This window comes from Phoca vitulina, unplaced genomic scaffold, assembly GCF_004348235.1.
Source record: "Phoca vitulina isolate PV1807 unplaced genomic scaffold, GSC_HSeal_1.0 scaffold10, whole genome shotgun sequence".
NCBI classification, from domain to species: Eukaryota; Metazoa; Chordata; class Mammalia; order Carnivora; family Phocidae; genus Phoca; species Phoca vitulina.
Window position 1 is genome coordinate 24737824 of NW_022589713.1, and position 23002 is coordinate 24760825.

General features: G+C 39.8%; 1 protein-coding gene across 2 annotated transcripts in view; it reads left to right on the forward strand.

The window, feature by feature from the left end:
- CPNE4 (copine 4) overlaps positions 1-23002 on the forward strand; it is a 479148-nt gene that overhangs the window by 348486 nt on the left and 107660 nt on the right. For both annotated transcript variants that reach the window (XM_032408703.1, XM_032408704.1), the window contains exons 6-7: positions 10675-10758; positions 13814-13903. In XM_032408703.1, coding sequence (XP_032264594.1) covers positions 10675-10758; positions 13814-13903 — 174 coding nt within the window. The remainder of the gene's footprint in view (positions 1-10674; positions 10759-13813; positions 13904-23002) is intronic.

Here is a 23002-nt window from a genome sequence, read left to right on the forward strand (position 1 = left end):
TTTTTTAAATTTCATTTTCATTTATATTGGGTAAATATTGATAGATAAAATCTACATAAACAAAAGCTCCTTGGGCCCCTCAATAATGTTTAAGAGTGTAAAGGAGTTTTAAGACCAAAGAGTTTGAGAACTGCTGTTGTGGGTATACCAGGTGGTACTAAGTACCTTGCAAACCACAGTGAGAGAGAAATACCCCTTTTCTTTTGATAGAAATAGTCATTTTTAACTTGCCTTTCCAATGTTGTCACCAGACCAGCAGCCATCTGCCTAAGATTGGAAATCCAGAGTCCTTGAAATCTGAGACGTAGTCTTCGATGGCAGGTACAAATAAAATAGATTAGGTTTGCAAGAAATAACTTATTTATCTAATGTTAATGCAATTCACTTAATGGAGAGGTAGACTTTCTGATTTCTAAAGCACATTTATTACATTAGCAGCTAGTTGGCAATTAATCTAATAAGTAAGTAGAGATATGAATGTTATCATTTAGAACATTCAAGCTAACAAAGAGTATTCTGTCTCCTCTCTTTCCTGAGGAAGTATTCATGTTGGTATGCTGGAACTGATTTTCACACTGATGGTCACCACATCTGTAGCAGTATCATTATAAAGTACAATTTTAGTGTTCCCACAATTCTAGATTGATGGGGTGCTGAATAAACAAACAAATATGTCTCTAAAGCAGAGGTCAGGGGCGCCTGGGTGGCTCAGTCGTTAAGCGTCTGCCTTCGGCTCCGGTCATGATCTCAGGGTCCTGGGATCGAGTCCCGCGTCAGGCTCCCTGCTCAGCAGCGGAGTCTGCTTCTCCCCCTCCCCCTGCTCATGCTATCTCTCTCGCTCATGCTCTTTCTTTCAAATAAATAAATAAAAATCTTTAAAAAATAAAATAAAATAAAAAATAAAGCAGAGGTCAGCAAACCTTTACTATAAAGGACCAGATGGTAAATATTTAAGGCTTTGCAGACCATATAGTCTCTGTCCCGGCTACTCTGCTCTGCCTCTGGAACATGAAAACAACCATAGGCAATACGTAAATGAATGAGTGTGGCAGTGTTCCAATAAAACTTTATTCACAAAAACAAGCAGTGAGCAGGATTTAGGCCACACACCATAGTTTGCCAACCCCTGTTCCAAAGCAACATTGAATCTCTACCTGCTGGGCTGTGATTTTATTATGTTCAAGTATGCCTGCCTAAAAACTAATCTAACCTGGGCTGATGATAGCAAGTTATAATTAATGAGCATCTACAGTGTACAAGGTGTCAGCTCCTTGGGCCCCTCAATAATGATAACCTGCATTATCCCCAAAACTCAAAACCATACTCCCAAAGGTGGAAATTATTATTTGCATTTTACAGATGAAGCATAGTAAGGTTAAATAAACAGTTTGCCCAAAGTCACAAGGGTAGGAAGCTATAGAGTTTGGGCATGAACCCAAATCTTTCACATAATCTTTTCTTATTCCAATATTCCATTTTCAAGATCACTGTTATAGAAATGCACTGCTTCCTTTTCTATTCCAAACCTCAGCTGATTGCTTATTGCCCTCTTGCATGACTAAATTTCTTTCATATTGGACTAAAAGGGCAGAGTGATATGGCCTCCAAGTTATTAAAAAGTTCACCATAGCAAAACTTCAGTAAAATGCCTGTATCATTAACCTTGCTTGCACTGAGGGGCCAAGGGCCATCTTAATGCTGAGAGTCCAGCAAAAACAGCCAAAAATTCCAGATTGTGTCACATAACCATACAGTTAGACCAGAGTTGTTTTTAAGCTACAAATTTCTTAGTGTACATTTAAGATATTTTTGAGCTGCTTATGAATTGCTTTATTTCCAAGAATCAGATGCCTTCTTAGTAGTAATCATCCCTGATAGTTATGTAGTGCTTTACAAAGTGTCTTCATACACTTATATTGATAAGGATCATGGCAGCAACATTTTTTGAGTGCTTATCATTGCCAGTTGCTAGACTCCAAATACTGTATGGATCACCTCCTTTAACTCTTCCACAGTGCCAAGAGGCAAAAGGTGACATTCACTCCAATGACTGACCAGAAAACTGAGACCTGAGGAAATTAAATATCTTGCCCCAGATCATGTAGACTGCATACAGTGGAATCAGGATTTGAAAGCAGTTCTAAAGGCAGTGTGCCCATATTAGATTTTCAGTTACTTGAGGGCAGAGATCGCATCTGATCCTACCTTCCTTGATTTATAGTATGTCCTCCTGACAACATCTCTGTGCTAACCCTAAATAGTATTTTAAAAGGATATAAAATAAAATAGAAAGAGCATTGCAATATACTACCAGGAGGAAAAAAAAGATATTCAAGTGTATGTAAAGTATGATTACAAATATATTTTTAAAAGAAAGAAAAGAAAATTATGTCTAGATTCTAGAAAAATATTTACCAGAATGTTATTGATAGTTGTGGAATTATGGGTAAGAATATGGGCTGGGTCTTTTTTCCTTCTTTTTTTCTGTATTTTCTATTTTTAAGAAAAAATAACAAAAGTTTAAAATTATCAATGAAAGGAAAAAGAAAAATAACTGATAGAGTTTGTCCAGTTTGGTCAGCAATTTTAAGTGCAGTTCACCAACACATTCCCTGAGGGAGCAACAATCTATTTAATGAAACAAAGCCTGAAGCTCCTAGAGAGGAGTCCAAAGGCATCTAGGAATAAGCTCATGCGGCTCGCATCCATGTATCAAAGGGAGGTAAGGGGGAGGTTCCAATTTTTTAAGGTGAGTGTTGAAGCAGAAATAAGGGAGGTGGGGTGTGAATGTCTTGAGTTAATGTGTAGAGGTAGGAATCAGCTAGCAGTGTGTCTGGAAAGGAAAAGGGCCATTTTGGTAGACAGACAAGGTTGCAGGACAGGCTTAGTGACAAAAGCAGCCACTGTGGGCTCTTGACAAGATGAAGGCTGTGGTAATTTGATACCTTCAAAAATAGAGCGGAAGTGTATATTCTGGACTCCGGGTGTTGTGGCACATGGTGTTTAGCTCTGGGTTAGGGTGGGAGGACCACAAAGGGGAAGACAGATATATCTACCTCCCATCTTTTTTCTTTCTAAGGTGCCCTACTAAGTTTCTAGGCTGATATTCTTTTTTTATATAATATTTTATTTTTAAGTAATCTTTACACCCAAGGTCGGGCTCAAACTTACAACTCCAAGATCAAGAGTCACATGCTCTGCTGACTGAGCCAGTCAGACACCTCAGGCTGATATTCTTTTTTTTTTTTTTTTAAGATTTTATTTATTTATTTAACACAGAGAGAGACACAGTGAGAGAGGGAACACAAGCAGGGGGAGTGGGAGAGGGAGAAGCAGGGGGAGTGGGAGAGGGAGAAGCAGGCTTCCCGATGCGGGGCTCGATCCCAGGACCCTGGGATCATGACCTGAGCCGAAGGCAGATGCTTAACAACTGAGCCATCCAGGAGCCCCAGATATTCTTTACTATATAGAGCCAGTCGTATTATTTTCCAACTCAAAATCCATCATTGGTTGCCAGCTGCTTCCCAAGGCAGGTACAAAGCCTTTGGATAAGCATTTAACGCCCTTGACATCATGGAGCTGACTTGCCAGGGTTGTCTCAAAACCCTCCCCTACACATCCTTAGGCTGCAGTGGAATTAACCTGCCTAGTGTGCCCCTCTGTTTACTCTTTCACACTTCATGCAGTCTGTTTCCTCCCTAGAAATATCCTCCTTACAACCATATTTTCCAGTGCAAATCCATCAACTCCCTCTCTTGTCTGTTGTACATTCATTCATTCATTCATTCATTATTAGCCTTGGGTTATATTTATTTATGTACTTGTCTTACCACCAAACCAGATGGTACTTCGGAGGACTGAGACCAAGTTTTATCCTTCCTTGAATATTAACATCAAGCACAAGACTCTATGATCAGTATATTTCCTGAGAATATTTTGTTGAGCTGAAGACTAGGATGGCTATGGGCTTCATTTTGCTTTGCTGCAGGCTAGAATTCTGGGGGAAAAAAATCACCTGATGAAATACCTAATAAGAATGTGGTAACTAAAGCTGCTGCTCAGATAGCCTCCTATTCTATACCAGGTATTCATGTCATTCATTCATGTATATGTGTATTCATTCATACATTCAGTAAACACTATGTACCACTAAAGCCTAGACATTATGGAAGTTGAGGAAATGGTAGAGATATAAAAGAAAATCAGACATAGTTCCTCCTTCTGAAAGTTTATAATCCAGTGGAGTAAAAAATAAGTTTAAAGGAAGGATATGGATATGATTACTTCCAGTAATGAAGTACCTGCTTGTTTTACATTATTCTCCCACTGAAAGTGGCTAGAAACACTGGATAAGGAGCAAGAGACATCTGTTTGGGGATCTGAAGGCAGCCAAGTTTTGAGGGGCCAAAAATGGAGAGGAGAGAAATCCACTGCAGTGATTCAGACATTCTATCCAGATTTTCCACTCAAGTCAATTCCTCAAGCCTGATTCATAAAACACCATGGGTAGAGAGGCTAAGAAACCTAGCAGAAAACAGTTCTAAGAAATAAAGAAACTGAGAAGAGGTCTTTGTTGTCTCATGGGCCTAAAGAAGCAAAACTGAAGTTCAGGGATACTGAGAGCTAGGGTTCAGGATTCAGAGATGCTTCAGAAAAACAGTCTGAGTGTCTTTTCCTCCCAAGATTATCACTAATTAGCAAATAGCAGCATAAAGAGAAACTGAACAAAAAGCCAGAGTCAAGAGATTATGGAGATAAATAGAGCCTTTGAAAGTCTCACAAAAATTAACATTGAGGGCATGTCAAGGAACAACAGCCCTTATAAACACAAATCCTTTCAGTTAGAGCCCTTTATTTATTTTTTATTTTTTTATTATGTTATGTTAATCACCATACATTACATCATTAGTTTTCGATGTAGTATTCCATGATTCATTGTTTGCATATATCACCCAGTGCTCCATTCAGTACGTGCCCTCTTTAATACCCATCACCAGGCTAACCCATCCCCTCACCCACCTCCCCTCTAGAACCCTCAGTTTGTTTCTCAGAGTCCACAGTCTCTCATGGTTCGTCTCCCCCTCAGATTCTCCCCCTTCATTTTTCCCTTCCTGCTATCTTCTTCTTCTTCTTCTTCTTCTTTTTTTTTTTAACATATAATGTATTATTTGTTTCAGAGGTACAGGTCTGTGATTCAACAGTCTTACACAATTCACAGCACTCACCATAGCACATACCTTCCCCAATGTCTATCACCCAGCCACCCCATCCCTCCCACCCGCCCCCCACTCCAGCAACCCTCAGTTTGTTTCCTGAGATTAAGAATTCCTCATATCAGTGAGGTCATATGATACATGTCTTTCTCTGATTGACCTATTTCCCTCAGCATAATACCCTCCAGTTCCATCCACGTCATTGCAAATGGCAATATTTCATTCCTTTTGATGGCTGCATAATATTCCATTGTGTATATATACCACTTCTTCTTTATCCATTCATCTGTCGATGGACATCTGGGCTCTTTCCACAGTTTGGCTATTGTGGACATTGCTGCTATAAACATCGGGGTGCACGTACCCCTGAGGATCCCTACATTTGTATCTTTGGAATAAATACCCAGGAGTGCAATTGCTGGATCGTATGGTAGCTCTATTTTCAACTTTTTGAGGAACCTCCATACTGTTTTCCAGAGTGGCTGCACCAGCTTGCATTCCCACCAACAGTGTAGGAGGGTTCCCCTTTCTCTGCATCCCCGCCAACATCTGTCATTTCCTGACTTGTTAATTTTAGCCATTCTGACTGCTGTGAGGTGGTATCTCATTGAGGTTTTGATTTGGATTTCCCTGATGCCGAGCGATGTTGAGCACTTTTTCATGAGGTCAAAGACGTTGCTGCCTGTGTTTTCCTTTAGGATTTTGATGGATTCCTGTCTCATATTTAGGTCCTTCAACCATTTTGAGTCTATTTTTGTGTGTGGTGTTAAGGAAATGGTCCAGTTTCGTTCTTCTGCATGTGGCTGTCCAATTTTCCCAACACCATTTGTTGAAGAGACTGTCTTTTTTCCATTGGATATTCTTTCCTGCTTTGTCGAAGATTAGTTGACCATAGAGTTGAGGGTCCATTTCTGGGCTCTCTATTCTGTTCCATTGATCTATGTGTCTGTTTTTGTGCCAGTACCATACTGTCTTGATGATGACAACTTTGTAATAGAGCTTGAAGTCAGGAATTGTGATGCCACCAGCTTTGCTTTTCTTTTTCAACATTCCTCTGGCTATTTGGGGTCTTTTCTGGTTCCTTATGAATTTTAGGATGATTTGTTCCATTTCTTTGAAAAAAGTTGATGGTATTTTGATGGGGATTGCATTGAATGTGTAGACTGCTCTAGGTAGCATTGACATCTTCACAATATTTGTTCTTCTAATCCATGAGCATGGAACGTTTTTCCATTTCTTTGTGTCTTCCTCAATTTCTTTCATGAGTATTTTATAGTTTTCTGAGTACAGATTCTTTGCCTTTTTGGTTAGATTTATTCCTAGGTATCTTATTTTTTGGGTGCAATTGTAAATGGGATCGATTCCTTAATTTTCTTTCTTCTGTCTTGTTGGTGTATAGGAATGCCACCGATTTCTGTGCATTGATTTTATGTCCTGCCACTTTACTGAATTCCTGTAGGAGTTCTAGCAGTTTTGGGGTGGAGTCTTTTGGGTTTTCCACATAAAGTATCATATCATCTGCAAAGAGTGAGAGTTTGACTTCTTCTTTGCCAATTCAGATGCCTTTTATTTCTTTTTGTTGTCTGATTGCTGTGGCTAGGACTTGTAATACTATGTTGAATAGCAGTGGTGATAGTGGACATCCCTGCCACGTTCCTGACCTTAGGGGGAAGGCTCTCAGTTTTTCCCCATTGAGAATGATATTCACTGTGGGTTTTTCATAGATGGCTTTTATGATATTGAGGTATGTACCCTCTATCCCTATACTCTGAAGAGTTTTGATCAAGAAAGGATGCTGTACTTTGTCAAATGCTTTTTCTGCATCTATTGAGAGGATCATATGGTTCTTGTTCTTTCTTTTACTAATGTATTGTATCACATTGATTGATTTGTGGATGTTGAACCAACCTTGCAGCCCAGCGATAAATCCCACTTTGTCGTGGTGAATAATCCTTTTAATGTACTGTTGGGTCCTATTAGCTAGTATTTTGGTGAGAATTTTTGCATCCATGTTCATCAAGGATATTGGTCTGTAATTCTCCTTTTTGGTGGGGTCTTTGTCTGGTTTGGGGATCAAGGTAATGGTGGCCTCATAAATCAAGTTTGGAAGTTTTCCTTCCATTTCTATTTTTTGGAACAGTTTCAGAAGAATAGGTATTAATTCTTCTTTAAATGTTTGGTAGAATTCCCCTGGGAAGCCATCTGGCCCTGGGCTTTTGTTTATTGGGAGATTTTTGATGACTGCTTCAATTTCCTTAGTAGTTATAGGTCTGTTCAGGTTTTCTGTTTCTTCCTGGTTCAGTTTTGGTAGTTAATACATCTCTAGGAATGCATCCATTTCTTCCAGATTATCTAATTTGCTGGCATAGAGTTGCTCATAATATGTTCTTATAATTGTTTGTATTTCTTTGGTGTTGATTGTGATCTCTCCTCTTTCATTCATGATTTTATTTATTTGGGTCATTTCTCTTTTCATTTTGATAAGTCTGGCCAGGGGTTTATCAATCTTGTTAATTCTTTCAAAGAACCAGCTCCTAGTTTCGTTGATCTGTTCTACTGTTCTTTTGGTTTCTATTTCATTGATTTCTGCTCTGATCCTTCTTATTTCTCTTCTCCTGCTGGGTTTAGGCTTTATTTGCTGTTCTTTCTCCAGCTCCTTTAGGGGTAGGGTTAGGTTGTGTATTTGAGACCTTTCTTGTTTCTTGAGAAAGGTTTGTATTGCTATATACTTTCCTCTTAGGACGGCCTTTGCTGCATCCCAAAGATTTTGAACAGTTGTGTTTTCATTTTCATTTGTTTCCATGAATTTTTTTAATTCTTCTTTAATTTCCTGGTTGACCCATTCATTCTTCAGTAGGATGCTCTATAGCCTCCATGTATTTGAGTTCTTTCCAACTTTCCTCTTGTGATTGAGTTCTAGTTTCAAAGCATTGTGGTCTGAAAATATGCAGGGAATGATCCCAATCTTTTGGTACTGGTTGAGACCTGATTTGTGATCTAGGATGTGATCTATCTTACTAATGTCCATATTGATTAGGTCCCTGGCAGTTGGTACTGCCTCTTATTCTTTTTTTTTTTTTAGGTGATTTTTTCTGTCTTGTCATTTTGTCCAGAGGAGAATAGATGAATGAGAGAACAAAATGCTAACAGGATAACAACAACCCCAGAAAAATATATACTAAACAAATCAGAAGAGACCTGAAACGGGGGGAAAAGAAAGGGAAAGAAAGAAAAAAAGAGAAAAACAAACAAACAAACAAACAAACAAAAAGACAGTATGATCAAATATGATCAGGCTGGTGCATAGATCAGTGCCACACACTAGATTTTGGGTGTATTTTGGTCTCTTAGAAGAAAATGCCTCCCAAAATTTTAAAGAAAGAAAAACTTATATATGTACAAAAATAAGGGTAAATACAATGAAGGGATGGAATATGACTGTAAAGATGAAAATTATAAAAGATTTTATAAAAGGAATTGATAAGATTAGAAGTTGGTTGAAAAAAGAAAGAAAAGGATTTAAAAAAGAAAAGGGAGAGAATGTGATCAGGCAGGAGACTAGAACAAAGCCATACACTAGAGATTTAGGGTATATTTTTATCTGTTAGAAGAAACTGTATCCCAAAATTTTAAAGAGAGAACAACTTATATATATGTACCAAAAATAAGGTTAACTACTATGAAGGGATAGAATATGACTCTAAAAATGAAAAATAAAAAAGATTTTTTAAAAAAGGGATTGATAAGATGTTGGTTGAAAAAGGGAAAAAGAAAAATTCAAAAAAAAAAAAAGAAAAGAAAAAGAAAGTTAAAAAAAATTAACTTTGAAAGACTAAAGAATCATGGTAAAAAAGCCGTGGATTCTATGTGCAGTATTCCCCTAGCACTGGAGTTCTGCCGTTCTCATTGATCAGTAAACTTGGTCTTGGCTGGCGGGTCTTGCTGATCTTCTGGGGGGGGGCCTGTTGCCGTGGTTCCCAAATGTCTTTCCTGGAGGCGGAATTGCCCCGCCCTTGCCCGGTCTGGGCTAAGTAATCTGCTCGGCTTTGCTCTCGGGAGCTTTTTTTCCCTGCAAGCTTTCCGTACAGCTTTGGAGGATGAGAGTGAAAATGGCGGCCTCCCAATCTCTGCCCCGGAGGAGCCGAGAACTTGGGGCCCCACTCCTCAGTGCGCCCCAGAGAAAAGCAGTCAGTCACTCCCGTCTCCCTGGTCTCCGGCCGCACTCCGTGCTCACCCAGCCTGTGACCAAGCATTTCTATCTCTGGCACCCGACCCCGTGTGGAGTCTCCAAACCCAGCAGATTCCAGCAGTGCGCTCCCGCGCCGCTCCTCCCGGGGAGGAAGGGGAGTCTCCCTGGATCTGCCACTTGTTGGGTCCCTGCTGGAGGAGCAGTGGCCCAACGGTGCCGCGGATCACGGTTTATGGCAACCCCAGGCTGAGAGCCCACGCCTCGGCTCCCTCTGCAGCCGGCTTCCCCGCTCCGATACCTGGGAGCTCTGCCGCACTCAGGCACCCCAGGTCTTCCTGTGACCCCGAGGGTCCTGAGACCACACTGTCCTGCGAGGGTTCCACGCCCTGCTTAGCCACTGGAGCGATGTCCCTCAGTGGAGCAGACTTCTAAAAGTTCCGATTTTGTGCTCTGAGGCTGTATCACTTGCCAGAAGCGGCCGATGGAGGCCCCTCTGCTGCCGTCTATCCTCCCGAATACCGCCTCGGATTCACTTCTCCACACGTCCTACCTTCCAGAAAGTGGTTGCTTTTCTGTTCAGAGAGCTGTTGCTGTTCTTTTCTTCAGTCTCCTGTTGAGTTCATAGGTGTTCAGAATGGTTTGATCCCTATCCAGCTGAATTCCTGGGACCTGATGAAATTTAGGTCTCCTACACCTCCGCCATCTTGCTCCTCCCCTCCAGTTAGAGCCCTTTAAAGATAATATTCAAAGAATAAATGAATCAAAAATATATTGTGCCTATAAAGATTTTTGAAGAAACCAATCTCTAAATAGCTCAATGCTAATTGGATTCAGGTAAGTTCCCCCATTCTAACTGCTTACCAGAAGCTAAAGACTCATCTGAAGCCTTTATAGTCTTTCTTACAGTGTCTGGTATACCAAGAGGCAAAACGAAGAAACAGATAATAAAAACAGATCCATAGGTGATCCAGATACTATAGTCAGCAGACAGAGGCTTTAATGATAACTATAATTAATATGTTTAAGACAACAAATACATTGCTTTTCAAACATGATCATTGGAATTGATCTTTGAAGAATACTTTGGATTTTACTCAACCAAGAATGTACTTCTCCAAGGACTTGGAGTTCAGATGCAGTTCATTCTAGCCAAGGGTGGATCACAGAGATGAAGAACAAAGCAGGGAAGGGTCAAATCCAGTGGCATTTGATTCAAGGCAGGATCAAATATGTATAGGTGGGGAATAACTGATTTTTGTTTATCTATTTTAGGATTTCTTCAGTAAATCTGACCCATTTCTGGAAATTTTTCGTATGAATGATGATGCAACCCAGCAGCTTGTACACCGAACTGAGGTGAGAAGAGTCATCTTCAGCTTTGCCATCTCATCTGCTAAGATAATAAATTGACCTGTTTCAAGAAGCCCTTACATTTCTTGATGTCTGTAGTCTGGAGTCTTCACTATCTTTAAGAGGACTCTCTGCCTTTTGTAGCTTTTTTTAATTCTCAGTTTAGATATATTACAAGACCCTCTCTCACCCAAATTTTCCATTGTTGACCTTCAATACATTCAGTCAGCAATTTATTAGTAATAAAAATATGAATATTAGCTAACATTTAATGAGAGTGATTAAGTGCCAGGCATTGTGCTAAGTGATTTATATGCATTATTTTATTTTCTTCTCACAACAATCCCTTGACATGATTATTATTACCCCCATTTTATAGTTGATTAACTGAACCTTTGGGAAGTCAAATGACTTTCCAAGTTCTCATAGTTAGCAAGGGGTAGAGCAGAGGTTTGAACCAAGTTTGTTTGGCCTGAGCTTCACTATAATTTGTGAAGCCATTCTGCCTCCCCAGTAAAAGTTCATACACTGGGCTGATGTCAGGCCTATCATATGAACACCTGCCCTGTCTCAGCTGCCACTTGGTCTAGCTCCATCTCCTTCTCGAGCCCCCTCCTCTTTCTCCCTGGGGCTCCAAACCTTATCCCTTATTAACCCCACCACCACCCAGTACCACACACCCATTCAACGACCAACCCCAATCTCCACTTTTTATTTTATTTTATTTACAAGCTAGTCCAAGAGAGTCTGTAGGGATGAGAAGTACATTGATAAGGGGGATGGGGGGTGATTGTGATGAATAACAGAGCTGAGAGAAGACTGTTATATACGCACACACACACACACACCACCAGTGGTGGAATAAATGAAGAAGAAACCCTCATGACTTTCATAGGATTATAGTGGGGGTGCCATGTTCCCACTACCTCACATTAGAAATCCATTTCCATTTTCCTAAAGTAATAGAGTTGCAAGTAGCATTAGGGGAACTTTTTGTGATATATTTAAGGTAGACAAGAATTAAATAGTCTTGAATGGGCAAAGTCTATGGATATGGTACATAGTTGGCATTTAATAAAATGTGCTTAATAAAAGAATGGATAATGAATGGAGTTGAGTATAGATAATATGTCTACTACATGTTATAGTACAATGTGATTATCTGGAATTTAACCCCTGGGGAGTAGATTGAGGTGCAATAGTTTCCCTGAGTGGCACCAAATTGCCACCATCAAATAGAGTCCCTTTCATAGATACAGATTCCTTTGGTGGGACAGACTTCTTCCAGGAGAAGTAAATAAACTTTGGTGAGAATTAGAAGTGTTGTGTCCCTTCATGCTTTTGCTCCGGTCAGTGAATGAGGGCTTTAATGTGCAGACAGAAAGGAGATGAGAGTTGTATTATTAGACTTCTCTCACAAGATCCCCCTCTCCTCTGCTCCTGACAGCAGTCCTTTTCTCATTATTGGTATTGGTAAATTCTCCTATTCCCAAGAATCTCTAGAACTCCTCCCATACCTCCTTCCTGAGGGGCTTCTGGAGTCTCACAAGAAATGTGATTGTAAAGTTTTCCAGTGAGTCAGCAACATGACGTCGATTTTTTTCCTCTTTCTTATTCAACAGATATGAAATAAATACTAAGAATACTGTTCTCTTAGGGGAAGTGCACACACACACACACACACACAAATTCTAATTTCATAGGAAATTTCTAGTTGAAACTTTGATCTGCTATTCAGTTTTTCAAAACTGTTGCAATGAAATATCATCACTTCTTAGTGTTTTTATATAAAGGTGAGAACTTTAAATTAACCCAAGCCCTTTTATCGAACTTTTCTTCTCACTATCACTTTGATCATCCCCAGGGTATCAGGGCACAAGACAAAGCCCCACAGGAGCATTATTTTTTGTACTTTAATGCAATCAAAGAAATTTAATAATTAGAGTCCATGATACAATCAATAATTCATAGTTATATTAAGGAATCCAGTATAAGAGAGAATCACTTATAAAATAATTACGTTATTTAGATAGAGAATTAATTTTTTTATAATGCTAAGACTTCTGCTAACTAAAAATTTCATAGGAAGAAAAATCGATATGACAGAATTCTATTTGACTTCAGTTGTACGTACCCTAGAGCAGTAGTTCTTGAATTTCATGCATCAGAATCATATAGGGGGCCCACCTCCAGAGTTTCTGTCAGTAGGTCTGGGTACAACCTACAAATCTGCACTTTTAACAAGTTCCTAGGTGATGCTGGTTCTCCTGCTGTTCTAAGGACCACACTTTGGGAACCCCTATCCTAAAGTACACAGTACAATCCTAGGCACAGAGCAAATACTCATATATTCTAAGCCCAGTTGACTTATTTGAATCATAGTGATGGCAGACTAAGACGACTTGTATGGATTCTTGGACAGGATTAATTAGTAAGCTGCTTCCAAAAGGATTTCACTGTTATAGACTTAGTTTGTGACACTGAAGATTTGAAGATCTGCCCTATTATGCCTTCCTAGGATAGCTGGTATAAGTATACTCCTGGGGTTTTTCTTTTAAAAGAAACTTCTCCTCTGACTTGCAATCTGCTCTGACTCGAGGTCATGAGTTACCAAAAACCATTCAATTCTTTAGCAGTAGAAATGACCTGCTAACAATCTCTACACCAACCAATGGTCTTTACTTACACTGCATAGGAATGACAGTCCTATAGAACTGGAGATCCTTTATCAGAGGCCAGAGGTAGGCCTGCCTCCTCAATCCTAGCTCCATTTGATATAGAGGGGTCATCCCCAGCATCTACATGCTGGAATATATTACTGTCATTATTTATGAGACAACAGCCAGGCCAGTGGGCACAGGAGTTCTGCCAATAATGACCCACTTAATGGGAACCCTTAAAAGATTTTCTACTCCATGTTTTCATTAAAACATCTATTCCAGGCAATTGTCCTTTTCATAACTGCCACAATGCTTCTCTAACAGTTTTTATGTTGAAATGTGAAAATGTCAAGCATTTCTTCCCCAACCCACCACTCCTCTTCCTCTCTTTCTTTCCTCAGGTTGTTATGAATAACTTAAGCCCAGCCTGGAAATCATTCAAAGTATCAGTCAATTCTCTATGCAGTGGAGATCCGGACCGCCGGCTGAAGGTCAGAAATCTATTTCCGAGAAATGCAACTGTTTATGTATTTAACTCTCCTCTTTCTCCTCATGTGAATGTTGGCAAACCCAACATTTTCTGTACCACTTACGCAAATCTCTTAGCATCTTGATGGAAGATGCAGGGGCTATTTCCTCTGCAGGAGCCATTGAAGCTCATGAGATAGTCCAAGATAAATCCTGACTGTGTTATGTCAAGAGGCAAAATCCGTGGCTTCTCAGAGACAAACTGTGGCAATAAGTTCATGGTGCAATTGGGAGATATTAAAAATACAAACACTGTATCAGTTATCTGCTGTTGCATAACAGACAATCCAAAATTTAGTAGCTTAAGACAATAATCATTTATTTAGCTTATGACCCTATGCATCAGCAAATTGAGTTAATCTAGGAGGTTCTTCTCTTGGTCTTGCTTGGACTCTCATGTATTTGCAAGGTGACTCTGCTTCTGGGGCTTGACTAGCTATCATCTGGAATGCCTGGGTATTTGAGCCATTTATCTCTCGTCATCCAGAAGGCTAGCTTGGAGACTTACACACATAGTGACCTTAGAGTTCTGAAAGAGCAAGAACAGAAGCTGTAAACAAAGTCTCTTAAGGTCTAGTCACAGAACTCATATGAGGTCACTTCCTCCATATTCTATTGGCCAGAGCAAGTCACATGGCCATCCCAGATTCAAAGGGTGAGGAAATAGACTGCCTCTTGGTGAGAAGAGCTGCCAAGTATGATGGCCATTTTTTTCAATCTACCATAAATGCTTTTTGGGTATCATGGGAATATATATGTTGGAAGAAAAGACACCTTGTGAGGTTGACCAAAGAAAAACAAGAGGTAGAATGCCAGGAGCAGACTCCAGAAAGCATTTTTTATGATCTAAGCTCTGACCCTCCTTCTGCCTTGGGAGTCCAGAAACTCCATGTTATCCATGCCCCAGAGTTGATTCTACCAATTCAGGATGACTAAGTAAATTCAGTAGAGACCGGAACCTATAAACTGAAAGGCCAGTTAATTCATGTTCAGTGAGAAACATGCCCATCAAGCAACCTCAGCATTCACATCAGTTTAATCAAGACACTGTCTCTCTGTGGGCCAGCCATAGGAAAGACAGCTATCAGAAGGCTGCTATAATAGTCTGACAGCAGAGCCAGGGGTGCTGAATAACAGGGATGGTGAATGGCTTCAGACTCCGAAAGCCTAGGGCCTCTACCTCCACTAAGGGAAGATAGGTCCATGAGGCAGACTAACCATTCATGTTGATCTTTCAGGGCACCTAATCCCCTGGACACTGTTAGATGGGCTTTGCCAGTGTTTGTCTTTGTAACTTTACATTTTCTTTACCCTTTTTGCCCCACAAACCTTCTTCTGATAGAGTTCTTTTGATTTGACAGTATTGTCAGATTAGAATCCTGTCTGGTTGGTTAGTCCCAGCTTCTTTAATGTGACCTTGTATATCTTTGCTTCATACTGTTCTGTGTGGACTCTGTGCTTGAACTCTCAGCAGATACGCTTCTCTCCATGTTCTTGAGGAGCAACTCAGAGTTGTCCCGAATATCTTGTCTCCGATAAGAGCTAAGATATTTCAAGCCTCACTTGCCATCAGGACTGTCTTTCATGTCAAAATCAGGACTGCTGGCTGTTTGGGACTTCATGTGTCAGTTCATACGCAGAATGCCAAGAGCTTCAGCTTCTGGCCTAGGGTGGTGATTGCTGCCTGTATTCTGGGCAGCCCCCATTCCATTCCCAGCGAGATAACTGGTCCTACGTGGGGCAGAAATCAAATCATATGTCCATTAGCCATAGATCAACTTTGTCATAGGGAGTTACGAATTGAATAAAAGGAGAGGGTTGTCTGAAATGGTATAAACAAAAATTCACAAAAGAAGCCCTCTATGGTCCTGTGAGTGTTCTGCTGTCTGTAGAGAAACAAGTGGGAATAAAGGAGATAGATGATGGGTGATAGATAGATGAGAAAGAAAGAGAAAGAAAGATATAGGGAGTTGGAGAGGGAGAGGGAGGAAGGGAAGAAGGAAGGATCAGGGCTTCTCAACAGCTGCACCATTGACATTTGGATTTTGTTGTGGGGGCTTGTCCTATGCGTTCTACAATGTTTAGCAGCATCCCTGGTTACTAGATGCTAGTAGTACTCCAGCCCCATCAGTCTTAGAGCAAAAGGTCTATTCAGATATTGCTAAATGTTTCCTGGAGGGTAAAATTGCTCCCGATTGAGAACCAATGGTTTCAAACTTAGCGTGCGTCAGAATCACGTAGAAAACTTGCTAAAATGCAGACTGCTGAACCCCATCCTCAGAGTTTCTGATACAGGAGGTCTACAGTGGGCCTGAGAATTTTGCATCCTAACAAGTTCCTGGGTGATGTTGCTGCTGCTGGTTTCAGCCCACACTTGAAGGACCCTGGTATAGACATTTGCTTCTCTCTCTTTTTTTTTTTAAGACTTACTTATTTATTTGAGAGAGAGCATGAGTGAGAGGGACAGAGGGAAGGGGAGAGAGAATCTCAAGCAGACTCTGTGCTGAGCATGGAGCCCGACACAGGGCTTGATCTCATGACCTTGAGATCATGACCTGAGCTGAAACCAAGAGTTGGACGCTCAACCAACTGTGCCACCCAGGCACCCTGACATTTGCTTCTTCATGACCACTTTCCCATGGCCTAGTGTCTCCATAGCATTTTCCAGCACCCAGTCTCCCCTTTATCACCGCTTTTCTGCCTGGCATTCATACCTATCTGCACTGTCCCAGCCTTCTCAGCTTTGCACATACCTCTCTCTCTGCCCAGAATGCCTTCCTCAGTCTGCTTTTCTTGAAACATGCTACTTCCCTTCAGGTCTCTTAAATTTCCCTCCACTTCCAGAAAACTTTCCTCTTTCACTTCTGTGGGATGCCTTCTAACCCTCTCCACCTACCCCATTAAAATACCTCTCAAGTTGTGGGATACCTGGGTGGCTCAGTCAGTTAAGCAGCTGCCTTCAGCTCAGGTCATGATCTCAGGGTCCTGGGATCGAGTCCTGCATGGGGATCCTTGCTCAGTGGGGAGCCTGCTTCTCCCTCTCCCCTCCCCCCCACCTCCCGCTCATGCCCTCTCTCTCTGACAAATAAAGAAAATCTTAAAATAAAATGCCTGTCAACTTGTTTTGAAAGTTTCCATTTACATCTCTGTCTCCTCAGTAGCTGACTTGTTCTTTCCGGTTTGCTCCTTCAGGGTGAGATCCAGGTTTTGTTCCCTCTGTATACAGGTGTCGAGCACAGTGCTTGGCGCAGAGGAGATGTCCAGTACCTTTTTGCAGAGTGAATGGATAGAGGAGAGAGGGAAGTACTGAGAGGTCAGCAGGGGGTGTCTAACCTTCCTGGGGCGGGGGTTGGGGTGAGGTGGAGAATTGCCCACACCAATATTTGGTATACTGGAGTTTACTCGGTCACAAAGCCTATATTGCACTCACCTGCTCACAATATCCAAATGCAGCTTTTCTGAAAGGCAGGATAGACTTCCTGTATTGCCCTTTATTTGTATTCATTATTTTGTCACAAAGGCCACTGTGAAATTCTCATAATGCTGTCCCTAGCCAGCTTGCTCCAAAATAAAATGGTTCCCTGTTGGTAGGCAGCATTTTCATCCATATGGGTATCATTCTTCCTACCATCAAAAAACTAGGAAGCAAATTTTAAAATTTTTAATTTTAAAAACACTCTCAGGTTAGATTTTAAATCTTAGCAAAATTTTAACAATTAGGTCTTTGTGTCAAATGAGGCTTGATATCTTTGATTCTTATTTATTCAGGACCCACATGAACACGAAGTTCAAATAACCAGCTTTTTATTTTGCTTTTATTTATTCTGTACTGTTCCTTTGTGTAAAAAATAAAAACATTCAAAGAAGCCTTTTTTTCAGAAACTGATGCTTTAACTTATTGTGGAAATGTTCAAACATACATAAAAGGAGAAAGATGATATGATAACTCCCCATGCCCAGGCACACAACTTCAACAATTACTGTCTCATGGCCAATTTTCCTTCACACACACCCCTAATATCCATTTCCCCCTTCCTCTCCCCACTGGATTGTTTTGAAGCAAATCCCAGACCAGGGCAAACACATCCATTAAGCACAGTGCCAGGGCCCAGCAGACTTTCAGGAGTCCACAAAGATGTTTTCATTTCTTTTAAGATTAGAAAGGAAAAAATGAACTTGTAAGATTGAATAAAATGTTTTAATTTTTTCTCACCTCAGAAAGCAATGATATTTTTAGGATCCCAAAAATCTGCTATGGTGGGAGGGGACCCATGAAGGCAAAAGTGCTGAGGGCCAATGAAGGTCATGATGTGGCCTTGTCCCTGATATCATTTCACCCCAAAATGCTTCAGTATGTATCTCTAAAGAGGAAGGAACCATTCTATAAACATAACCATAAACCATTATATGATATCTAATTATATTATATATCTAAGAATATTAACTAAGCCTCCTTAATATCATCAAATATTCTGCCACTATTCATATTTGACTGACAGCCTGCCTCATTTATTAAGATATATATATATATATATATATATATATATATATATATATATATTTTGCTTTTCTTTTTTTTTCAAATTGGGGTCTAAATAAGGTCCAAGCATTGCATTAGACCAAAATATCTCTGAAGTTTCTTTTAATCTGTTAGTTCCTTCTTTTTTTTCCATGCAATTTACTTATTGAAGAAACCATATTGGTTTATCCTGTGGCATTTCTCACATTCTGTGTTCCCTATAAGTGAGTAGTTGGGCTTGATCATATTTGAGATCTGTTTTCTAGCAAGAATGCTTTTTATAAGTGATGCAGCTTTCTTAGGGCGTGAACAGTCATTGAGGAACATTGCCTACATTCGTTAGTTTGTTAGGGTTTTCAAAATGGTAACTTTCCAATTCTATCATTACTTCTTTATTTATTGTTTAATGTCTTCTGTAAAGAAAAACTTTCCCTTTAATTACTATTTGATTCCCTGAGGTGTGATTCATATAGGAAAGATAGGAAAAATGTTTTATCTTTCCTTCTTTTTAAACCAATTTTCAGAATAATAAATTACTTCTCTTGCATCCTCCATAGGTGACTAGTGAAGTCCCCCAGTATTATTAAGAATTTATGGATTTTGGGGTGCCTGGGTGGCTCAGTGGGTTAAGTGTCTGCCTTCAGCTCAGGTCATGATCCCAGGGTCCCGGGATTGAGCCCCATGCAGGGAGTCCGCTTCTCCTTCTCCCTCTGCCCCTGCCCCTGCTCTCTCTTTTGCTCACTCTCAAATAAATAAAATCTTTTAAAAAAAAATTTATAGATTTTTAAAAATATATCTGAGAGTTTCAGTCTATTTCAGTTATTATTCCTTTGAAATCTTGAATTGCTGCATGTTTAACCAATGAAAATTGCTTTAAGTTAACTCGAGTTCTTTTTATTTTATTTTATTTTATTATGTTATGTTAATCACCTTAACTCGAGTTCTTTTGACATAACTTAATAGTAAGTAATAGTTTCCTTGCTTTCTGGTATACATTTCAAAATTCATGAATTTTGAAATTTTGAAATTCTTTTTCACCATTGGATCCATCTTGTAGATGCTGAGTTGTATATTAAAAGTCTTCTTGAAACAATTCCTCTCCATAGCTAAACCTCGATCCCATAGAACTCTCAGTTCATTTGTTGCATTTTGCGTTCAGTTTCTAGGAATTTTTTTTACAAATTTAATTTTGCTCTATAACTGTGTAAAATGTTTACATGATTCTCAAGTCAAAACTACAGAACAAGTATATTCAGAAAAATGTAGCTTCCTTTCCTGTCCCTATACCACTTTTTACCATCTTCTCTTACAGGCATTTCGTAGTACACTTTAATACTTGGCAGAGCTAGCTCCTTCCTCTTCTGTATTCTTTGTCTTTTTAAGGGTTTTTCTGGACATTTTGCTTGTTTTTTTCTGTCCATTTAGCTTTACAAACAACTAGTATCAGGGGAAAAAAAAAACCTTGATGGTATTTTTATTGATATTGCAGAGGAAACCTCTTTAATATTGAATCTTCCTATCCTAGAATATGGAATGTCTACCCATTTGTTCAAGTCTTCTTTTATGTCTACAGGAGTGCTTAATGTTTTTCTCTTATAGGTTTCCAACATTTTTTCAATTTATGCCTAGTTTTTATTTGTTTCTTTGACTCTTATAAATGGAATCCTCCATTATGCCTTCTATCATTTGTCAATATAAAGTTATTGAATTTTGTTTGTTTTCTTTTTTTCAAAGATTTTATTTATTTATTTGAGAGAGAGAGAGTGAGTGAGAGAGAGAGAGAGCCCACAAACAGGGGCAGGGGCAGAGGGAGAGGGAGAAGCAGGCTCCCACTGAGCAAGGAGCCCGACGCGGGGTTTGATTCCAGGACCCTGGGATCATGACCTGAGCCGAAGGCAGACACTTAACCGACTGAGCCACCCGGGTGCCCTGAATTTTGTTTGTTTTCTTAAACTGCAATTTTATTAAGTTCTATTATTGTTTATAGTAATTTTCTATTACTTTTTCAGCATTTTCCAACAGTATAATTATATCATCTGAAAATAGAGAGCTTTTACCCATACTTACTATCCTGATGGCTCTAGTTATTGCTCTTCTTTATTTTCATGGACTAATACTCCCAATACAGTGTTGAATAGTAAAGGAGAAAGAAGACATCTTTGTCTTATTCATCACCATAGTAGAAAATTCTATAGTGCTTTTCCCTTCATTCTCACTGAAATTAATTTTTGAAGTGATTATGAAGGTGTCAGAGGCTTAGTGCTTTCTTAGCCACATGTACTGAGCCTCAAAGACCTGTGCTGGCATTCAGAGAAGATTCTTGTTTGTTTTGGTAACCCTAGAGACAAAGGACATTGCTCTACTTCCTGAATAGATGTAGACTTGTATTTAATATTAGCTGTTTAATTAATTTATCCATGATTTCTATGACATATTACAGTCCCTATCAAAATCCTAGTTTCATTTACTTCCAAACATACAGTGAGGTAGCTTCATCTTCATTTTACAGTTGAAGAAACTGAGGCTCAACACCCCCATGCAATCAAATGTGAATTTTAATGCTCTTTTTATTGAGTTGTACTGTCTCTATTTTGTGGTCTTTCTTAGAAAATAAATCATCTTGATAAAGCATATCACTTAACCCTGAACCAACCAGAATGTTTTATTTACCATCATTCTAACAGTTAACAGAAACAAGACTTGTCTGTATATAACATATTTCATGAAATCTGAGAAACTACCAGTTATATAAATCACCACTGAGGGGGAAAAAAGTTCTTAATGAAGTTATAATGCAATGCTTTCTTACCAATGTGTGGTTATAAGCAAATCTGTGCCTCTTAAATTCCATGAAATGTGATATTAATAATTTCTTTTGATTTCATCAATGCATTATGAATATCCAGTATATATTCTTTAGAAGGCAATGCTAGTATTCAGAATAGATTCTACAAGACAAGGGTCTTAGAGAAGAGGGTGAGAAGGCACTATCACCAGGCATTATTAACACATTGTTAACACCCTAACTGTACCTCATACTATGGGAAGATGCCATGACAGAAAAGTCTAGAAAAACACCATATAGGGGCACCTGGGTGGCTCAATAGGTTAACTGTCTGCCTTCAGCTCAAGTCATGATCCCAGGGTCCTGAGATCGAGCCCTGTATTAGGCTCCCTGCTCAGCGGGAAATCTGCTTCTCCCTATCCCTGTGCCCTTCCCCCCTGCTCATGTTTTGTCTCTCTCTGTGTCTCTCTCAAATAAACAAATAAAATCTTAAAAAAAGAAAGAAAGAAAGACACCATATAAGCACCTCAAGGCCATTTCCTATTTCCTTCTCTAATTCTCAAACCATACAGGTAACCTGGACACTTTCTCCATGCAGAGTTCATTAGGTATTTTCTGAGTATGGTTGCCTTGGAGAGGTATCTAGGGTGATCTGTGTATCAACCTGTCCCCATGCCTATGCAAGAGAGAGGCCCAGTTTTTCACTGAGGTCATGGTGCAATGGGCACAAGCAAGAAAACAGGCAGAAGGAAGTAACAGAAAAAAAGGAGAAGCAGGTCCCCAAAGTCAAAGCAGAGGTTATAGGACTCAAGAGCCCATGACAGCATGAGAGGAGGCCCAAAGTCCAAAGCAACTAACAAATGACATTTTTACCCACGATTCATCTCACTCACTCTTTATGCCCTCTCTTTTCTGTAGCCATGCATGATTGATTTAGAATAGCCATGTTCATGAGCCCCCATATGACACCCCCAAAGTTGGATTTCTGGCCAATCAGAAAGGTGCTGATCCTGAACCAGGATCCTAGACCCCAGTGGTCCTGGAATCTTCACTTTAGCAACTATGCTAAACGATGTTGGTGCAAGCCATTTCCCAACCACACATTGAGAAACACTGTCTTCCTACTGATTCTCCAAACCTAGCTGACTGGCTGGTATTTCTCTTAGGTAGGTCAGTATTTTTATTGCAAAGCTGAGTGCATATGTATGTATACGTTCTGCTCTTCCTCCTATATGAAATCCTTAACATTTGTCCTTTGGTTAGAGAGAACTAATGGTATCTCTCCCTTTCTCAAGTGTGACTAGGCCATCTTGAATTGGAATTGTATTTTCACCACAAATTCATTGTCTTTGCTTTGTACTCTCTGAGCCAGACTGACTCACAAGTGCCAAATGGACTGGACTCTAGGAGTATGTTTTTGAGTTTGCCTTGGACCTTCCCCCTTTATTCCCAACACCATGTGACTCCTAACTCCTGGATTCCTAAGTGCCTCTTATTTTTCTTCTGATTCTTTGGGCTTAGTTGCCAAACTTGTTTTCTTTCTGCTGCATCCTGTTTTTCTCTAACAAACCTTCTGACTCTTAATGCTTGAAAAGGAAAACAAAAAAACATCTCAGTTCTAACCCCCAGATCTCAGTCCTTGACAGTGGCCCCAATTCAGCCCCATAATTCCCCCAAACCCATAGATTCGATTATTAGGTACCCCATGCATTACACCAACATTATCTGATTCTTGGTGCAAAACACAGGAAGGTGGAA